The sequence below is a fragment of the Canis lupus genome, chromosome 27 (assembly GCF_003254725.2).
Source record: "Canis lupus dingo isolate Sandy chromosome 27, ASM325472v2, whole genome shotgun sequence".
Taxonomy (NCBI): domain Eukaryota; kingdom Metazoa; phylum Chordata; class Mammalia; order Carnivora; family Canidae; genus Canis; species Canis lupus.
The window spans coordinates 35592514-35614297 of NC_064269.1; the positions used below are offsets into that span (position 1 = coordinate 35592514).

The 21784-nt window shown below is 35.4% G+C and overlaps 1 protein-coding gene across 1 annotated transcript in view; it reads left to right on the forward strand.

Moving 5' to 3' along the window:
• LOC112665386 (uncharacterized) overlaps positions 1 to 21784 on the forward strand; it is a 63102-nt gene that overhangs the window by 40014 nt on the left and 1304 nt on the right. The window contains exons 11-15 of the mRNA XM_025455070.3: positions 882 to 971; positions 1479 to 1532; positions 2272 to 2423; positions 16663 to 16766; positions 16993 to 17054. Coding sequence (XP_025310855.3) covers positions 882 to 971; positions 1479 to 1532; positions 2272 to 2423; positions 16663 to 16766; positions 16993 to 17054 — 462 coding nt within the window. The remainder of the gene's footprint in view (positions 1 to 881; positions 972 to 1478; positions 1533 to 2271; positions 2424 to 16662; positions 16767 to 16992; positions 17055 to 21784) is intronic.

Consider the following 21784-nt stretch of genomic DNA (forward strand, 5'->3'; position numbering starts at 1 on the left):
AAGGACAATATTATTCCTGAATTCCTTTCTTCACTAATTTTCACTTTACATTACTCCAACCAATACTATTGTGTCAAACATAGAATAACATTGTAGAAACCACTTATTCTATCATGAAATACTTCTTTAAAGTTCTAAGGAAATTAGCACCAGATTTTGCATTGCTCAACTGCAAATGAAATCACTCACCCCACACTCCACCCAGTGTCACTGTCCTAGCAGTCTTGTCATTACATACACTCTTCATCAAGTCCTTCAGTACAGTTCCACTCAGCACTGTGCCTGCCACTTTGCAGCTGCAGACATGCATAACCAAGGAGGTGCCTATGCAGAGCTCAATCAGTCTAAGGACTCAAAAAGACAGCAAATGAAAGCTAAGGGCACTAAGTGTTCCACTTCAGTAACTGAGCAGGAAATAACCTATGCAGAATTAAATCTTCAAAATGCTTCTCAGGATCTTCAAGGGGATGGCAAGAACTACCCCTGCAAAGGTAAAACATTCACTACACACAGTATAATTTTCTAGGATGTGTTCTTTGGGTGTTGGAGTGGAGGGTATGAGTAGGAAATGATCTCCCATATTTTTCTTTTGTGAGGATCAGAGTTTGGAGCAGGAATATAATATTGTAGTTGAAATTTGAGGATGAGCCTTGTTCAAGTGTTGTAATTCATGGTCTTTATCACGTCTCATGGGGTAATATATTTACTGCAAATGCAACGGTATATTCTGAGAGAAGATTACAAGAGTAGATGCAGGTTTGGGGGCCATGCATTTATACGTGACTCCTTGTGCATCATTGGTTCTCTTGTACGTAAATTTCCTAAATGATTATTCCCATCCATCTTTTGTCAGTGTTTTCATTTCTCTTACTACTATTTAGCATCATGTCCAGGGAAGCTCATTGCTGGAATCCTGGGAATCATCTGCCTTATCTTGATGTCCACTGTGATCACAATAGCTGGTATTCTCTGTGAGTATTTGAATGACTACAAGGGATTTTTTCTCTTTGATGATCATCAGTGTCTTAAAATATTACAGAACTTTATGGAATTGTATTTGCTCATTTTAATGCATATATGCCCTAAGTGTGGAATGGTTATTCTGAATGCGAATTTGTCAAAAGTAGAAGTAAGGGAATCACTATAGACAGTATCAGACATATATTCAGACTTCATAACTCAAATGCAAGTTATAGGAGAGACCTTATTGAGAAATATAAATAAATTGAGATTGGTTACATCAAATACTCTAAGAAATGGTGATGTTTGGTTCTTAAAGCTTTTGGATTATTTTCCCCCTTGGGTTCATCATTTCCCCCAAGTGTTCATCATTTTATTGATCTTTTACTGGTATATCAATTTTATTCCAGATTTTCTAATTTTAAACAATACAGCAAATTTAAACTAAGAAACTCAAATCATTATGATTTATTTAATTTAATATTAAGTTTGTATGAGCATTGCTTTAATATTTCTAGCTACTGAAGGACCAGTGCGGAATAACACTTCCCTGGAAATAACTACCCAGAAAGGTACACTATCACTTTCAAACCTCATATACTAGTAGAATTTGTATTTTATCTCCGTCTTAAGCTTGGCAAAGATTCTTTTGGGGTAAATTAAGTAGAAAATCACATAATAAATGTTCAGAAATCATGAATATAGAACAATATTATTTCTTATGCTATAATAGGAGGAAATACTCATTTATAATGAGTTCCTGGGGTTCCTGGATGGCTCTTTTAAGTGTCCAACTCTTGGTTTTGATTCCAGTCATAATTCCAGGGTCCTGAGTTTGAGCCCCATTGGGCTCCAGGCTGAGAGCAGAGTCTGCTTGAGATTCTCTATACCTCTCCCTCTGTCCCTCCTGTTTATGCTCTCACTCTCTTAAACAAATAAATAAATAAACATTAAAATAAAATAATAAAATAATCACCATACCCACTATTTCCAATGGCCTCAAATTTACTCCTGTTATAATACGATTAAAGATGAGTCATTAAACAATTCCAAAAGAGTGGTTTTATTCAGTGACTCAAGGGACATGTAGAGATGGACAGTTTTGTGGGTTTACTTTATATGGGCATATAAATTTGGGGATGAAAGCCCAACTCCTTTGAGAGTATATAAGTGTGTGTTTCATTTTATTTTTACAAGCTTATAAGGGTGCATGGATGTATTATATACATCTGTGTATACACATGCAGGTTGTACCTTTGCATGTTTTAATATTCAAAACTTTTTGGATAATATGTTATAATCTTTCTCCAGGACTTTACTGTGGCCATTGTGCAAAAGGATGGTTTACATATTCCAACAATTGCTATTACATTAGCACTAAAAGAAAACCATGGAACGAGAGTTTGACATCCTGTTCTTCTAAGAACTCTACCCTGCTGAACATAGATGATAAAAAGGAAATGGTAAGATTTCAATGTTTTTGGATTTAATAAAAGCATATCAGTTAATATTATATTTGTAGAGTTCATCCATATTTTTGTACATATTTCTAGTTTATTTTAAAATCTGTTACTATTCCACAGTTTGAGTCTGCGATATTTTATTTACATTTTTATGCCTTTAATGTACACTTAATAATTTCCACTTTGTGCTTTTCGTAGAAAACCATGTTTTCCCAAAAGCTCTTTTGCCTGAAATGACTTTACTATTTAATTTTACAACACATCAAGAAATTTAAAATATGATTGTGCAACTTGTTCACAAATTAGTGGGAATCACATAATTACAAATCAGAGCAAGAAAGAGAAGTTTAGAGCCTCCATTACCCCTGCCAATTTTAATAATGTGGAACACCTTTGTTTATTTTTGGATTTTATATCAATGGAATCAAGCAGTATGAATTTTTATGTCTGTCTCCTTTCACTCTCATATGATATTTGTAATCCATCTCTATATAACATCTGTCTATATTTTGTGAATTTTCAACTGTGTTTTTTGAATGGGACCTTACAAAATCTATTCTCAGAAATTTAGTTCCTTTTTAATATGTGGGAATTACAAATCATTACTTACGGAAAGCTTTTTCTACGTCCTTTTCCACAAATCATATTGATAATAATTTATTAAACATAGCTACATAGTATATGGTATATTTATGGAATGTAAATATGCATTTGTCATAATAAAACAATAATGTATTAATATAACATTGTAATTGTGTTTATAAGTGATTACAATACATTTTCCTCTAACATTAGCATGAAATGGCACAACCTTGGATATGTGTATTTTTCAATATATTATCCCTATATTTATCTAGTTTTTGTGTAAACACACATTATACAAATAGTCCCTTGAGGATAAACTCAGCAGTCTGAAAAAAATTACTACAATAAGTTCTGATGGTTCTACAGCTGTACCATTTTTCTAGGTTGTGAGCCATTGGGATATTCTCTTGTGAGAATAAGTGCTCAAGTGTTTCTCTTGCTCATTTCTCCAAGATAGTGTCCCCTTTCCGTGTCTTAGAAGTCCTTGCCTTATATTTTTTAAATATTTTATTTATTTATTTGCCAGAAAAACACAGCATGAACACAAACAGGGGGAGCAGCAACAGCAGGAGTGAGTAGTGCAGGCTCCTGGCTGAGCAGGGAGCCTGAGAGCTCCAGGCAGACCTCCATCCCAGGACCCTGCCATCATGACCTGAGCCTAAGGCAGACCATTTAACCAAGTGAGACATCCACGCATCACAAGCCTTTGTCATATTTTATTTTACTTTAATATTTTATTTCATTTTATGTTTAATATTTTTATACATTTATTTTTTATTGGTGTTCAATTTGCCAACATATAGCATAACACCCAGTGCTCATCCCGTCAGGTGCCCACCTCAGTCACCCCCACCTTCTGCCCACCTCTCCTTCCATCACTCCTAGTTCGTTTCCCAGAGTTAGGAGTCTCTCATGTTCTGTCTCCCTCTCTGATGTTTCCCACTCATTTTTTCTCCTTTCCCCTTATTCCCTTTCACTATTTTTTATATTACCCAAATGAATGACACCATATAATGTTTGTCCTTCTCCCATTGACTTATTTCACTCAGCATAAAACCCTCCACTTCCATCCATGTCGAAGCAATGGTGGGTATTTGTCGATTCTAATGGCTGAGTAATATTCCATCGTATACATAAACCACATCTTCTTTATCCACTTATCTTTCGATGGACACCGAGGCTCCTTCCACAGTTTGGCTATTGTGGACATTGCTGCTATAAACATCGGTGTGCAGGTATCCCGGAGTCTCCCTGCATCTGTATCTTTGGGGTAAATTCCCAGCAGGGCAATTGCTGCGTCGTAGGGGAGATCTATTTTTAACTATTTGAGGAACCTCCACACAGTTTTCCAGAGTGGCTGCACCAGTTCACATTCCCACCAACAGTGTAAGAGGGTTCCCTTTCCTCCGCATCCTCTCCAACATTTGTGGTTTCCTGCTTTGTTAATTTTCCCCATTCTCACTGGTGTGAGGTGATATCTCATTGTGGTTTTGATTTGTATTTCCCTGATGGCCAGTGATGAGGAGCATTTTCTCATGTGCTTGTTGGCCATGTCTATGTCTTCCCCTGTGAGATTTCTGTTCATGTCTTTTGCCCATTTCATGATTGGATTATTTGTTTCTTTGCTGTTGAGTTTAATAAGTTCTTCATAGATCTGGGAAACTAGCCCTTTATCTGATATGTCATTTGCAAATATCTTCTCCCATTCTGTAGGTTGTCTTTGAGTTTTGTTGACTGTTCCTTTGCTGTGCAAAAGCTTCTTATCTTGATAAAGTCCCAATAGTTCATTTTTGCTTTTGTTTCTCTTGCCTTCATGGATGAATCTTGCAAGAAGTTACTGTGGCCAAGTTCAAAAAGGGTGTTGCCGGTGTTCTCCTCTAGGATTTTGATGGAATCTTGTCTCACATTTAGATCTTTCATCCATTTTGAGTTTACCTTTGTATATGGTGCAAGAGAGTAGTCTAGTTTCATTCTTGTCAGATTTTAGATATGAGTGCTTTTTAGTTTACGAGTTGAAATGGCTGTGGCTTGCATTTTATTCCCCGACTGGAGTCTTTTAATGATCAGAATTTGAATGTTGTCATGGCCCAATTAATCCCATTTGTGTGTTGGTGATTATTTTGGGCCCGTTTCAGAGGTTCACCAAATTCATGAATATAATTTCTTATATTACCTTCCTGGAGTTATCTTTTCATTTCTCTCTTTATTTTTTAACTTTTAATTAGGTTTTATGATCAAACTGGAATTTATTTTTTGATACTGTGAGATAATATTTATTTATTTATTTTTTGATACTGTGAGATAAGTATTTATTTATTTAATTTTTGATACTGTGAGATAAGTATTTATGATGCTGTGAGATAAAAATGAAGGTCGTAATATTCTACATCATGACCTAATTGATGGGTTATAATTTATAGCAAAATAGATCTTTTCTTCATAAAATCTTTATACATATAAAGTTATGTATATGTTCATATATGTTCTGTTTTTCTCCACATAAATAATATAGATATCAGATGTCTTTATATAGGTAAATATATATGCATATATCACAGTCTACACAGTCTAACACAACCCATAGCACTTTCATTAAGATGTAGAGCCTTACCTTCATGTTCCTTTAATGTGTCCCTTTTATATGTCTTAAATATTTCTGTACACACATTGAGAATCATTGAATGTTATAATTTTGCTTCAACTGATAATTTTACACCAAATATCAAACATTTTAGAAAACACAAGCAGTGAAGGAATGTCCATTAGACCTAATTATAGCTTTGTTCTTTCTTTTGTTCCTTTTCTTGATGATCCAAGTTTCCTTCTTTTATCATTTAATTTCTGATTAGAAAATTCCCTTTAGCAATTCTTTGAGAGTGGGTCTGGTGGTGACACATTTCTTAGTTTTCTTTTATCAGAGAATGTCTTGATTTCCCCTGACATTCCTGAGTTTGATATTTTTGTTGGATAGTCAATGGTTTTTGATTGGAATAATAATACACTTAGTGTCTAAATTTTTCTGTTTTCCTAGCATGCCTTTTTCCTGTTATTTTGACTGGAGAGGAAAGAAAACATTTTTGGGGCTTTTGTGTGTACCGTGGGTGTCTGTGGATTGCCAGCCTCTCTGGCACCAGTCTGGGATATATGAGGTAGAGAGAAATTCCAGGGCACTCACAGGCATTTCATTTCTCATTTCTATAGTACCTGGTTCTGTCAGCTTTCTCATCACCTGCCTGAATCTTCCTGTATCATTTTACACATAATGCCCAGGGGTTTTAGCTAATTTGGGGGAGATACAAGGAAAACCACATCCTATCTTTCTGGTACAGGAAGTCTGATTTGTAAGGGTTTAAGTAATATGTGCTGCTGAAGCAAGCACTGATTTGTAGGGGTTTTAATTTGAATGTTCCAGATTTTAATAGTGTTGAGCATCTTTCCCTGTACTCTTTTGCCCTCCATATATGATTTTGGTGCAGCTTCTTGGCATATTTTGTTTATATTTTTACTTTTTCTTATTTTGCTTTGAGAATTCTGCATGTATCCTGGCAGCAAGTCTTTTATGAGATGTATGATCCGTAAATATTTCCTCTCAAGTCTCTTCTCTTCTAAGAGCAGAAATTATCTTGACGACCTACACTTCATCAAATTGTTCTTTCATGGATCATGCTTCTATGGTTCTTTCTAAGAAATATCTGTTCAATTATAGGATAGGTGTTTTTTTCTAATACATCTTCTTGTAAGTTTATCATTTACACTTTGGATGATAAATTTTTAGCATTTTGTTTACAATATAAAGTATATATACATATATATATATAATTAATATTACTTGTCACTGGATTGTTTCCACAGCATTTGTTGTAAGACTACATATTTTATCCATGGAATGACTGTATGTTTGTTGAAACCTGCATTCCATATATGATTGGGTCTAAATTATGCTCTGTCTATTTAGTTTCATTAACCTTGCTACATATTTTTATGTCAATTTCATACTTTAGAAATAGTCTTTTTATTACAATGGGTTTTATTCGACTCTTTGCCCTACAACAGTTTCTGTTTGGTTTTTATTTAGCATTACACTTCTGTCATTCACAAATGTCTAAGTATTCTGTAACGGAGTATGCAAAGCTTTCTGAATTACAACTAAATTATATTAGAAGTTGTATGTTATTGGATATTTTTTTTCTGTTTTAGTTTTCAAAAGTTGTATTTAGTAAGATTTCTTCAATTTTCTGTCTAGTTTCTATATATTTGCATATTTTCATAATAATGCCTTACAGTAATTTTTTAGTGGAATAATGTGCAACAGATGGGTGCACGTGCAAAACATGCCAACAAATGACTGAATTTTCAAGTGTCACATTACACAGAATGAAAATGATTCTACCAGCACTGTGAAATGCCCTCTCATGTTCTCATCTCCATTTACAAAACATTTACATAAATAGAAACATATAGTATGTATATTTTATTTTTGACATTTTTAGGGGAAGCTAAATGTGTGATTTATTCATGTATTTGCGTGAAGTTTAAATTGCCCAAACTCCTTGCTGTTCCATTGTCTGATTCGACTACAGTCAGAATCCGTTCTATTGCTGATGCCCTTGAATATTTGAGCATTCATCCTTTGGGGCTACCGTGAGTTATTCTGCTATCCATACCTCACAGTCAGCTTTCAGCTAAGTATGTGTTTATCTTCTCTTCCTTAACTTCAATTGGCTCCTCTCTGTATAGCTACTTGAGAGGGAAGCTACTCAGATCATGCATTTCTAATGTTCTTCCTTTTCTAAGTGAGAAAGCTACAAATTGTCTCTAAACATTACTTTAGTTTCCCCATAAAAGTCTTGAAATATTCTGTTCAGAGTCGTCCAGCACAAGGTAATCTCTGTCATCTAGTACAAGGTATTTTCATAGATTTCATCCCTGAACTGTAAATTTTTCAGAAGTGTATCACTTTCCGCAGGTTTGGAAATCCCCCAAATTTCTTTCTGTTGTTGCATCTAATTTATTCCTTTGTCTTCAGAGAATATACGTTGAATATCTCCATCCTTGAAATGTTTGATCCTTATTTATGACCTAAACCCCTTCTATATGTCAATTATGTCAAGCTGGTTTTGATAGTCTTCCATCGTCCTGATTTTGTGACTTGCTGTGTTATCACTTATTTACAGAAGATCTTTTAAGTCTTCCACTGTACCACTGAATTGTTTCTTTATCCTTCCAAATCAGTCAGTTTCTATTTCTTGTATTTAAGGGTTCTGTTTTTAGGTGAATAATAGATGTTTATCATTGTTTTATCTTCTCATATTGACAGCCTTAGTGTGTAGAAATGTTTTTGTTTTGTTTTCTAATAATATTTCTTGTTTTAATAGCAACTGTCTGATATTAGAATAGCTGTTTGTGCTCACTTCTGGGGTTATTGTTTGTAGATCTTTTGCTATCTTTTTATGTTCACCTGTTCTATCTTTAGGTCTAAGGTGTGTGTTACAGAGAGGGTATGGATAGATCTTACATTTTTATTCAGAGTGACAATTTCTGTCTTTTTACTAGAATACTTATTTAATTCACATGAGTGTCATTACTGGGACGGTTGGATTTAGGTCTCTCATTTGCTGTCATTCTATGTTTAGGTTTTGTTTTCTTCTTCCACCTTACCTGTATTAAACATCTTATTTTAGGGTTCCATTTTAATTTCTCTATTGTTGTCTCAGCTATATTCTTATTTCCTTAGTAGGAGCCGTAGGTATCACAAATATACTTTTGGGTTGTTTTTGTGTGTGTGTGTGTGTTGTTGAGATATAATTGACATAACATTGTTTAAATTAAAGGCATAAATGTGTTCATATGATACATTTATATACTACAGCGTGATTACTATGGTAATCTTAGATAACAATTCTCTTATGTCACATATTTATCATTTTTTGTGGGTGTCAAGAACAGCTAAGATTTAATCACAGGATCTTTGAGATTTATAATAGAGTAATGCTGACTATAATCACTATATTGTACACAAAACTTTCAGAACTTATTAACTACTGGTTATAATTTTGTATTCTTAAACATCTCCCCCTTCCTCCCCACGCCGCTCCTGGTAAAGAACATTCTATTCTTTGATTTTACTAGATCAGTGTTTCAGATTCTACACGTAAGTGACACCATACAGTATTTGTCGATCTTGCCTCACTTTTGTCACTTAAGAGAATGCCTCCAAAGTCCATTCATTTTTCACAAATGGGAAGATTTCCTTCTCTCTCATGACTGAATACTATTTCAGTGTGTGTGTGTGTGTGTATCATACTTTCTTTAACCATTTATCTGTTGGCAGATATTTAGTTTCCTTCAATATCTTGGCTATCGCGAATAACATTGCAATGAGCATGGGTGTGCAGATATGCCGCTGAGATACTGATTTCAGTTCTTTTAAATATGTACGCAAGAGTGACATTGCGGATTCATATGATAGTTTTATTTGTAATTGCTTGAAAAGTTGCTATACTATTTTCCCTTATACAGCCACCAATTTACATTTCCTGCAAAGGATTTCTTATTCTTCACATCCTCACCAATATTCTCTTATCTTTCTGGAAGAAACCATTTTAACAGGTTAGAGGTCATATCTCTTGTGGTTTTGATTGGCATTTCCATGATGATTAGTGATTCTGTGCACTTATCATGCACTTATTGGCCAATTGTATGTCTTCATAAAAATGTCTACCTAGGTTCTTTGCCATTTTTTGAAATTGTATTATTTTCTCTTTTATTGCATTGTAATGAGTTCTTTATATATTTTGGATATTGCTCCCTTATTTGATAAATGGTTTACATTTTTTCCTTGTTCTGTACATTGTTCTTCCAACATCTTTTCAACTCTCTCATTATTTTCTTTGCTGTGTACATTAGCTTAATGCAGTCCTATTTTTCTATGTGGTTTGCCTGTCTTTTCAAGACGTCCAAGAAATCATAGCTGACACCTATTTCAAAGATATGTTTTCTTTCTTTCTTAAAAAAGATTTTATTTATTTATTCATGAGAGACAGAGAGAGAGAGAGAGAGAGAGAGAGAGAGAGGCAGAGACATAGGCAGAGGGAAAAACAGATTCCATGCAAGGAACCTGATGTGGGACTTGATCCCAGGACTGCAGGATCATGCCCCAAGCTGAAGGCAATGCTCAACCACTGAGCCACCCAGGCGTCCCAAGGACAGTTTTTCTTTTGTCTCTACCAGTGATATTATATTTTTATATGTTTCTATGGTACTTATTTTCATCTCTTTTTTCACCTTTAAAATTCCTTTTAGCTTTTCTTTAAAAGGAGTTTTTAAAGGGTAGGACTAGGTTAAATTCTTTTCTGACACATGGTTTTAACAGGCTACCACTGGAGTGATGCTGCTGCTCACTTCTGACTGCCATCTGGGGTGAGAGTTGAAACTTTGACAAGCCATCCCTGAGGATTCTTTGAAAGCCTCTATCTCCTCTTCATTTCTGAATGAGAAGTTGCTGAGTAATGTATTCTTGGTTGACAGTTGTTATTCCCTTTGACCACTTTAGAAATATCATCCACTTTCTCCTGTCTTACCCATGGGAGGAACATATATTGCTGGGAGGCTCCTTTTTGGTGGTGGTATGGCATGCCACCTTCAGAGCCCTCAAACAGTATTGGATCTCTTGCCCAAGATAGGCACAGATGGAACTATCATAGTGCCTGTGTGATTGTGATCAGGTTCACTTTCTGTGGCATTGGTACTGGTATCTAGGATGGAGACAAGTACGCATATTTCCTGGACACTGTATATGTGTCCTAGCATCTCACCATTGTGACCCTGTCTGGCAGTGACACTGGTTCTGGGATGACAAGCTTCAATGGGTGCTCAGAGCCATAGGAAAGGGTATCATAGTAGCATAGTCTAGGGATGATTGTCAATGTTTCAACTTTATCCCAAGCAACAATCACAGGACAGCAGCAGGATCCAGTGGTGTTTTGATAAAGCCATGTCAGGTCCCAGCGACCTGGGAACAGAGCTCAGGCAGCCTATCCCACAATGGCAATTCAAGCTGTCCTCTGGGGGCTGAAAGTGTGTCTTGATTGATACAGTATCACTAATGAGGCCTTCATAGAACACTATTTTATTATAGAACAGGGAACATGTACTTCTAAGAATGTCATACTGAATTCAGCTAGGACTAGTTTCTGAACACTAATTATGCATGTCTTTTCCTAGACTGTATTCATGAGCCCGCATTGGTGAGTTGAAATGGAGCATTCACGATGACAGTGCATCACAAAAATTAATAAATGCTAACTAAAATAAAGTGTTATGGATTTGACCATACAGTGCTATAATGATGGCTTTTAAAAAAGATTTTATTTATTCATTTGACAGAGAGATAATGAGCAGAAAGTAGAAGCAGAGGGAGAAAGAGAAGCAGACTCTCCACTGAACAGGAAGTCCAACAGTGGAGAGGAGGGTATGGCTCCTTCCCAGGACCCAGGGATCTTGACGTGAGCTCAAGGCAGATGTTAAATCATCTGAGCCACCCAGGTGCCCCATTATGATGGTTTCAAAAAATCTTATCAGTTGTTTTGCTGAAATTATAATTCTTGTTTGAAGAGTCTTTTTGTATTATTTTCTTTTGTTTTGTTTTCTTTTTTTGTGGGGCGAAGTTGATTTGTTTCTCATTTTTTTGGTATGTTCAGCTCTGAATTTGACCTTCCTTTTTTTTCTTTATTATTTCTGGTGAAAATTCATCTATTATTTATCTTGTTACTTTTCTAATTGTAATGAGTGGTTTTTCTCTTGCTATTGTCTAGATCATCTCTTTTTGTTTGTTTGTTCTTTATTTTTTAAGTTGTGGCAAAAAAATCACATAACACAAAAGAACTCAGAGAAAGCATAGATTTTCTGTATTCTCCTTTTGTTTATTGTCTGCATGTGTAGCACATAGACTCTCATTTTCAGTATCCCTCAGTGCAGAGATTCATTTGCTACAATTAATAAACCTATATTGACACATCTTTATCATCTAAAGACCATCGTTTACATTAAGGTTATCTCTTGATGTTGTGTGTTTTATGAGTTTGGAGAAATATGTAATGATATGTATCAACCAGTATGGAGTTATACAGAATGGTTTTACTGCGTAAAAATTCCTTTATGCTCTGTCTATCCATCCTTCCTTCTCTGCCAAACCCTGTCAAATACTGATCTTTCACTGTCTCCAAAGTTTTGTTTCTTCCAGACTGTGATATATTGGAAATTGTACATTCTCACATCTTACATTATATTTAACTGCATCAGGGACATCTGGCTGGCTCTCAGCAGTTGAGCATCAGCCTTCAGAAGCTCAGGGCGTGATCCCAGGTTTGGGGATCCAGTCCCACATAGGGCTCCCTCGAGGAGCCTACTTTTCCCTCTGCCTATGTCTCTGCTTCTCTCTGTGTGTCTCTCATAAATAAATGAATCACAAAAAATCTAAATGTGTATTATATATATATATATATATATATATATATATATATATATATAAACTGCATCATACATCTTTTTTCCCTAAATTTTTATTTAAACTCTAGTTAAGTTACATATAGTGTAATATTGGCATCATGTGTAGAATTTAATGGTTAAAAAGATACATATAATACTCAGAGCTCAACACAACAAGTGCCTTCCTTAATACCCATCACCATTTTAGTCCATCCTCCACCTTCATACTCACCATCAACCCTCAGTTTGGTCTCTGTAATTAAGGGTCTCTTAAGTTTGCTTCCCTCTCTTTTTTCCCCTTCCCCTATGTTCATCTGGTTTGTTTCTTAAATTCCACATATGAGTGAAAAGATATAGTATTTGTCTTTCTCTGATGGACTTTTTTCACTTAACATAACACACTCTAGCTCCACCCAAGTTGTTGCAAATGGCAAGACTTCATTCTTACTGATGGGTGAGCAATATTCCATTGTGTATGCATATATCTTCATCTACTTATCATTCTTGGACATTTTGGGCGTTTTTGATAATTTGATTATTATTAACTATATCATGCATTTTAACCAACTTTAAGCATACAATTATGGAATGCTAAATATATACACATTGTTGCCCAACAGATCTCTACAACTTTCACCTCGTAAAACTCAAACGTCATCCTCATTGTGGAGTAATTCCCTTTCTCCACTATCCTTCAGACTTTAGGAATCACCATTCTATTTTCTGTTTCTATCAGTTAGACTACAAAAGAGGTTTCATATAAGTGAGATCATATACTTTTTTTCCCCCATGTATGTGTGGACCTCCTGATTTTAATGGGTATAATGTCCTCTGGTTTCATCTGCATTGTAGCATGTGATAGGAGTTCCTTCCTTTTTAAGGATGAATAGTAATATTACATTGTCATGTATATACTATGCTTTCTTGATCTGTTCATCCATTAGTGGACAATTGAGTTGCTTCTACCACTTGGCTGTTGGAAATAATTCTGCAGTAAACACACAAATAATGATATCTTTTTGAGCTCTTGCTTTCAATTCTTTTAGATATTTTCCTACTTGTGAGATTTGGTTCAAAAGGTATTTTATTTTTAATTTCTGGAAGAAGCTCCAGACTGTTTTTCATAATGGCTGACAAATTTACATTCCCAACACAATGTACAAGGGTCCTCTTTTACCACCTCCTTAGTGACACTTTTTTTGATAGTATTCATCCTAATAGTAGAAGTGATATCTCATTGAGGTTTTGATTTGCATTGTTCTGATAATTACTGATACACAGCATCTTTTCATATGCTTTTTGACTATTTATATGTTTTCTTTGGAAAAATGGTGAGTCAATGGCTTTCCCCATTTTGTAATTGGGTTGATTGTTTTTTGGTGTTTTTATCGACTTAGATGATTCTTCATGTATTCTGGATATGAATTCCTTTTTTGAGATGTAATTTTGCAATTGTTTTTTCCCACCCTTTCTGTCTTTTCATTCTGTTGATCATGCCCTTTCATGCACAGAAATGTTTAGTTCGGAGTAGCCCGTTTGCCTACAATGGACTTTTCCTTTGTGGTCTGTGTTTTTGCTGGCTTATCCAAGAAATCGTTGCTACACAAAATGTTGGCACACTTCCCCCATGTTCCGTTTATGGAATTTTATAGTTTTACATGATATGTTTAAGTCTTTGGTCCATTTTGAGTTAGTTTGAATATATGGTGTAAATATTAATGTCCAGTCATTTTTTGCATGTGGATAGTCTGTTTCCCAATCCTGTTTGTGAAAGATACAGTCCCTTTCCTATTGAATGGTCTTGGCGTCCTCATCAAAAATGATTAGAGTGAATATACTTTATGTTCAGATACACTTTTCAGTTATTTTTTCCATTGGCGATTTAGGGCCTAGACCATCCTATTCCTTCATCTTGCTCTTGTCATTGCCCTCCAGTGTGAACTAGTGTCTTGTGCAGATACGGATTCCGTGGTAGGTATGTGGTCTAAGGCTGCTGGAGGTGGAAGATCTATAACTCATTCCATGATTTTCACACTGACTTGAGTCACCTCATAATCCTGTTCCCTCAGGAGTATTACTTGGTCTGTATTTGCATGTGTTCTAGAGTCATTTCATTGTTTTCTGTATTTCTGTGTTATTTTTACTTTCTTGAGCCTCTAAAGTTAAAAAATATTTTTAGAATACATTTAAGAATTTGTTCACTCACTGTAACTTTCGATGGTGTTTCTGGTTGTGGTTTATGTTTTTAACTCCTGCTTCTTTTCTCCTTCTCAGACTGTATTTAGACCTATGCTGGTTTTCCTATTTGGAGGATTTCCGAGCTCTGCTAATTTTGCTCTCCTTTTTCTCTCGTTCTATGAGTGAATAATTTTTTTTACTACTTCCTCAGATTCATCAGTTTTTTTCTATTGCATCTCAAATTTTCCATAGTTTATTAATGAAATTCATTTAGGTATGCATTTATAAATACAAAATTTTTCTGTGGTTTATTCATATATTTTATTTCTCGATATACTCTACTTGCTATGTTGAGGCCATCATATGTTCATTTAGTTATCTGAACTAAGTTTTCTTTGTAATATACATATATTGTTAAATATGAGTTTAAAGCATTTTTTCTAATAAATGTAACATAATAACCCAGTAGAGGTTTATGCTGACCTATGTTTTCCCCTAATTTAGAATACATCTTCTAAGTTCATTGCATGGTTTTAAAAATTTTTAGATATTTTTGAAACATTAGCAATTATTCTTTTTATTTCAGTTTTTAGATTTATTATTTTTGAGGTTACATAAACTTTACAGCATAATTTTTTTCCTGAAGTGGGCTTGCTGATATATATTTTTAAATATTTTTTAAATTTATTTTTATTTAGTTATGATAAACATAGAGAGAGAGAGAGAGAGAGAGAGGCAGAGACACAGGCAGAGGAGAGGGAGAAGCAGGCTCCAGGCCGGGAGCCCGACGGGACTCGATCCCGGGACTCCAGGATCGCGCCCTGGGCCAAAGGCAGGCAAAACCGCTGAGGCACCCAGGGATCCCCTTTAAATATTTTATTTATTATTTGAGAGACAGAAAAACAGGAAGCAGCATGGCAGAGGTAGAAGGAGAAGCAGACTCCCTGCCAAGCACAGAGCACAACATAGAGCTCCATCCCAGGACCCTTTGATCATGACCTGAGCCTAAGGCAAAAGTTGAACCAACAGAGCCACCCAGGTGTCAGGCCAACTGATATTTTTTTTCAGTGTTTCCAAATTCTTTTTTTTCAAATTTTTTATCTCATTCCTAGGCATTGTCCTTGTGATTTTGTAGCTTCAACATCGTCCATAGTTTTTTTTTTAACTCTGTTCAAACAATGCAAGTCAGTTGGATTTCTACTTCTGCAATGCCATGTGATGTGATGTGGTGTGTGTGTGTGTGTGTGTGTGTGTGTGAATGTGGGAGAGGAGTGCTCACAGCTTTAAAATCAGGTCTTAAGGATGCTTTTGCTTTTACTGTATACTGGCTTCATCTTGATCTCCTCTCCCTGTGCCCATATTTTTTCCATCGACCAAAAGTGTATAGAGATCTCATGTCAACTCCTCTGTTATACTCTTACATATCTTCCCATTATATTTATGGGGATTGCAGTGCTTAACCGAAGACCAAAGCCTCTGACTAGTAAATATACGAGTTTTCCTCATTCATTAACAAGCAAAATCAGCACTTTGAGCTGAAAAACCAATGGGCTATTTCTCTCCTTTCCCCAGTGCTAATCAATTCTCTCCAATGGCACCAGCACTATTGCTTTTTGCAGTTGCTCCAAATTATACAACTGCATGCATCTGGATCACTGAGCTAGGATGAGCAGGTAGGGAGACATGAGAGCAGTGCTAAGTAACAAGATTACAGATGTGCTTCTTCTTACTTGAGTCTCTAGGAGTTTATCAAAGATAGATATTTCACAAATCATTATTGACTTTTGATCAATGATCAGAACCCTGAAATTGTTACTTTTCTTAGTCTTCTTCACTTAGTCCTACTAAGATATTTTTATAATGTGTCCAGTGTATAACATTATATTATAATCTGAAAGATTATATAAAGAATTAACTTTATATTTTGGTATAAAATTCAAATGAGTATAAGAGCTTTTATTTAACTTCTAAAAAAACTGTTTTCTCATAGTCTTTGTTCAGTCACCTCATTCGTTCTTCATGGATTATAGACTACCAAAGAATCAGTATTAATTCACCTGTGTGCACAAAGGTCTCCACTTTCTTTTCTAAAGCGTAAGTGTCATGACAACTTTTGTATTTTATGCCTGAGAAGGATTAATCTTACAAATAAGTACAAATGTGAGCAATTATATAAACACAATTGTTGAAGTGTTTCCATTGGAAAATTACATGGGGAATATTCCGATTTAGGCATATATTAGTCTAATTAAATTGTTTATTCTTCAAAATATTGTATTATATATTTTTAGGGTAATGAGATATAATCTCTCTCTTTCAGATTGCCGATTTCTTCAGAGAGCAACAAGAATTGTCCATATTTCAACTTTGACTCAAACAAAGGTTGTTTTGAATCTTGCTTAGATCTAAAAACATATGTTTGTAAACATCAGATAATTTAGCTACCTATTTCCATATAACACTGTCTCCCCATGTATAAAATCTGAGAACTTAGCTACCTATTTTAGTGTAATGCTATCTCCCCATCTGTAAAGAGCATAATTCTCATTTCTTCAATAGCCATACAAATATTTTCTCCAAAATCATTTTTAGAACAAGATTCACAACAAAATTAAGATGAAAGTACACAGCTATCCTATATTGTCACTGTATACACACATACATGGCCTCTCTCATTATCAGCATCACTCACTAGAATGGTTCACTTGTTACCAATCACTGTGGATTCATCATAATCACCCAAAGTCCAAAGTATGCTTGAGGTTTCATTATGATGTTGCAGAATTATTTTTTAATGTTTATTTATATTATTGTAAACAATATATACTCAAGGTACATATGCATTTCTTACCTTTAGCTATTTAAATTATATATATACATATATATAACATATACATAAATTACAAATTATTGTGACAAGGAGTATTATTGTAAAGTCTTCAATAAGGTGATCAATCCACTTATATTTCCAAATTAATTGATTTGTCTTAGCCCTCACAGGGGCTGCAGATAAAGGTTGAACACATAGAGTGGTAATGTTATCAGTCAGAATAAAAATTAGTCAGGAGACAGAAACCAGGGGATGCTTGATAAACAATTATTATCCATTTATAAGGGAAAGCCTGCTGAGAGGAAAGGCAGCTAAAATAAAGAACATCATAAAGAGTTTCTTAGGGTTGAGGGAGAAGACCCAAAGGAGAGATCACTGGGAAGCCAGGTCTACTCTCTGAAGATGGGTTGTAGATGTTATTGAAGACAATGTGCCTACACACAGGTGCAAGGCAGATATGCTCACAAGATTGGCTTGGGACAGAGCAGCTGCGCAGTCCACAGGCTGAACTTGGTGAAGATAAATCTCAGGCTGTGATTGGCAAGAGGGATGAATCTCTGCAAGAGTGTTAGAAGGCACAGAGCAGAAGGCAGGAAGATTTCACAGGACTCCCTGTATGCATGCAGCTGGCTACCAAGCCATACTGGCAAAAGGCCCTGAAAACACCAAGAAACCAGAAAGAAGAGCCATTTCTGCTGCACTGTCTCTCAATTGCCTTTAGCAACATAACTCAATCTCATGTGAGTTGACAAAGGAGAGAAGTTTATAGCACCTAGCTCCATTATCAGAGAACAGTAAGGGCAATAAGGGATTGATGTGGGGCTGAGAGTACTCAGTTGTTAACAGGCACTCAGGGTGATCATGCAGCCAGCACAGGGTGGCTATATAAGAGCCTTTCACATCTGCCCCACTTCCTCAGATCATGGAACCAACATTATCTTCAGAATCACTTTCAGTAAAGCACAACTCAAATTAGATTCATTTTGATAGAGATTAGGTTTTCCTCAATCAAAAATAACCCATGTCCTTTGATATTTCTTCTTGCGTGTTGCTTTCCTTACCTGGATTTCAGATATTTTGGAAGGTATCTGGTTTTTTTTTTTTTTTTTTTTTTTTTAGATATCTGGTTTTATTAAAGTCTCTAGGAACTCACTTCTGTCACTCTCTACTCATGCTAGAAAATATTTGATGTAAAAAATAAAATGTTAAAGTGAATAAAAGAGTAAAAGTATGAAGATTTTGGTATTTTTGGTATTGCCACAATTCATGACAAACTTTAGTAATTTGATAATGGTTTAGATATTTTTACCCTAGTACAGTTATAAGCGGGGGAGAGAAATTAAACAGGATAATTATTTGCAAAACAAATTCATATTGCATATACAACTATTTCTTTGAATATAGACATTCTTCATATTCCATACTGATTCTATATACTTCAAAAGAGAAATTATATGAATATTCAAAATCAAATTCATATAATTGTAAATGGTAGCTATAACTAAGTTACCAAAGTTAGGCTACAAACAAGCCAAGATTGCACTGACATTGGAAAATAAGCATTTATTTCTAATTTACCAGTTTGTTCTTTGACTGGCTTTAGTGATCGAGGCTTGGCATGCATGGGAGTGGCTCAAGAGTGCACATTAAACTCAGACATTTTTTTATTTATTTGATTCTTGGAAAAGCAGGTTAGCTGGTATATGACATTATATAGCAGAAATTAGTGGCTAGAGAAATGTGATTCTTATCGCCTGTACTCTGAACCCATATCAATCACAATTCCACTCACATTATATTGTAAAAATAAGTCACGTAGCTGAACTCAACACGGATTTTCTGCAAGATGCAGTCCTTTCAAAGTGGCCAGATGGTAATAATATAGTTTTTATTGAACAGTAACCTAATCTATCATAATGGCCTTAGGAATATGTTTCTCATTATATTTCATGAGATAGAGAAGGTGGTTTGTAAAAGAAAAGTATTGGGAAATAGATGGACAATTTAGTACTTTCTTCACTTCTCATCTAGTTTTTGTCTCCTCAGTGCCAAATAGGTTGTAGTTTCATAGAGTGGTGAACATCATCATATAGATGCTTGCAGAAGGTCACTGATCAATTTACAAATGGGAATAAGCAAGTAGGGGGGTAAAGTTTAAGGATTTTGGCAGTGAAACCATGCCTCTTCAATGTAACTTCTAAATGCACACTTTAGGCCTGTGAGTCAGTTTATATAACTGTTCTAGCTCAATTTCCTGTCCTGGGAAATATGATAGATACAGATTTTATTCACAGAGTTACTTGAAGATTATTTGGGCAGTACTTCTTGGCACACAAGTATTCTCTAGATCAGGCATTTTGACTTAAGAGCTTGTTGCTTCATTTCCATCTCCTGTGACATGATGACTATAATTGTAGACACCCCACACGGCTGATCTGAGGATCAGTAATAAAATGTCTAATTATCCTGAAAATATCACCACATGATATTCTTGGTATATGTGATATTTTCCTATTTTGCTTTTCCAAATATTCAACAAAAACTGATTTCCAAAAAACTCAGGCTCTGATACTATCTTCTTCCCCTCATCTGTCTGAATCTCAATTTTTTATGACATATTACTTTCACTGGGCATCAGAACTATAATATGACTTAACCAATCCCATCAAATATATTGAAGATTTTTTTTTCATTTTAAAACAGAGTTTTAAAAATTCAGTTCATGTCATGTATGGACACTATACAAGGGTAAGTTTTTTTGGACATGCATTTCCATATTTGCAATCAAGTTGCAATTTCTGTTCTTTCTTTATTGGTCAAGAACTCTAGTCTCCTCACCCAATGTTTCACTCTGGACCTCTATACATGTTGTCTCTTCTGGAAATAAAGAACTTTTGACAGGAATTGTCAAGGTTTGGCAAGATAGCCAGTGTGGATCCTAGTTTTGGGGAACCTACTGGGTCCTGGGGAAAGAAGACACTGAAATGCCCTTTCCCAACCAGTGTTGTGTATCCCACCCACATCTATGTATTTCTTACCATTGAGAAGCAAGAAAAGTAAGAGGGAAGTTACTTTAAAATAATATTGTGATGTAGAACACCTCCCATTTTTTCCCCAGTCTTTTTTGACATATCTACATACTTCTGAAGAAGGTGCCTAATGTCTCACATGTACCCATAAGAAGCCATGGAAAATCTTTGGTAGAGTGAGCTTAAGTTAGATGATCCACCAAAACCCCTGGAGACATATAAATATGGAAAAATGTTTTCATGGAGGTAATCAAGTGTGAAGCTCAAATAGAGTGTCACAGATATATTTCTGGAACTTGCTGTCAGTTAGGTGACTCTTTTTGACTCAGTTGATGGCTTCAGGGTCATGAGATCTAGCCTGGCCTCAGGCTCTGGGCTCAGGGTGGAGTCTGTGGAAGACTCACTCTCCCTTGGCCTCTTCTCCTCCCCCTTCTCTCTTTCAAATAAATCAATCTTAAGAAAAAAAAGACCACGCTGTCTTGATGATGATAGCTTTATAATACAGCATGAAGTCCAGAAGTGTGATTCATCCTGCTTTGATTTACTTGTTCAACATTACTTTGGCTTCTTTTGGGGAAGTGCTGAGAGTGGACAGCATTGTTGTGCCTGACTCTCTTACATTGTTGGTGGGAATGCAAACTGGTACAGTCATTCTGGAAAACAGCATGGAGGTTCCACAAAAAGTTAAAAATAAAGTTACTCTATGACCAAGCAAATGTACTACATGATATTTATTCAAAGGATACTAACATTGTGATTTGAAGGGGCAAGTGCACCCCAATGTTTAGAGCAGCAAACATTGGCCCAAAATAGCCAAAATATGAAAAAACCCTTGATGTCCATCAACAGATGAATGGATAAAGAAGATGTGGTCTATATAAATTGGAATATTACTCAGCCATTAATAAGAATGAATCTTGCCATGTGCAATGATGTGGATAGGACTGGAGGGTGTTATGCTAAGGGAAATAAGTCACTCAGAGAAAGACAAATACCGTATGATTTCACTCATATATGGAATCTAAGACACAAAACAGATGAAAGTAAGAAATGAGAAGAAAAAATTAAATAAGATGAAAATTGAGAGAGAAGTAAACCATAAGAGATGCTAAATAATGCAGAACAAATTGAGGGCTCCTGTAGAGAAAGGTTGTTGGATGGGGTAGCTAGGTGATGGTTATTAAGGAGGGCAGGTGATATGATGAGCACTGGGTGTTATATGCACCTGATGAATCACTAAAGTCTGTCTCTGA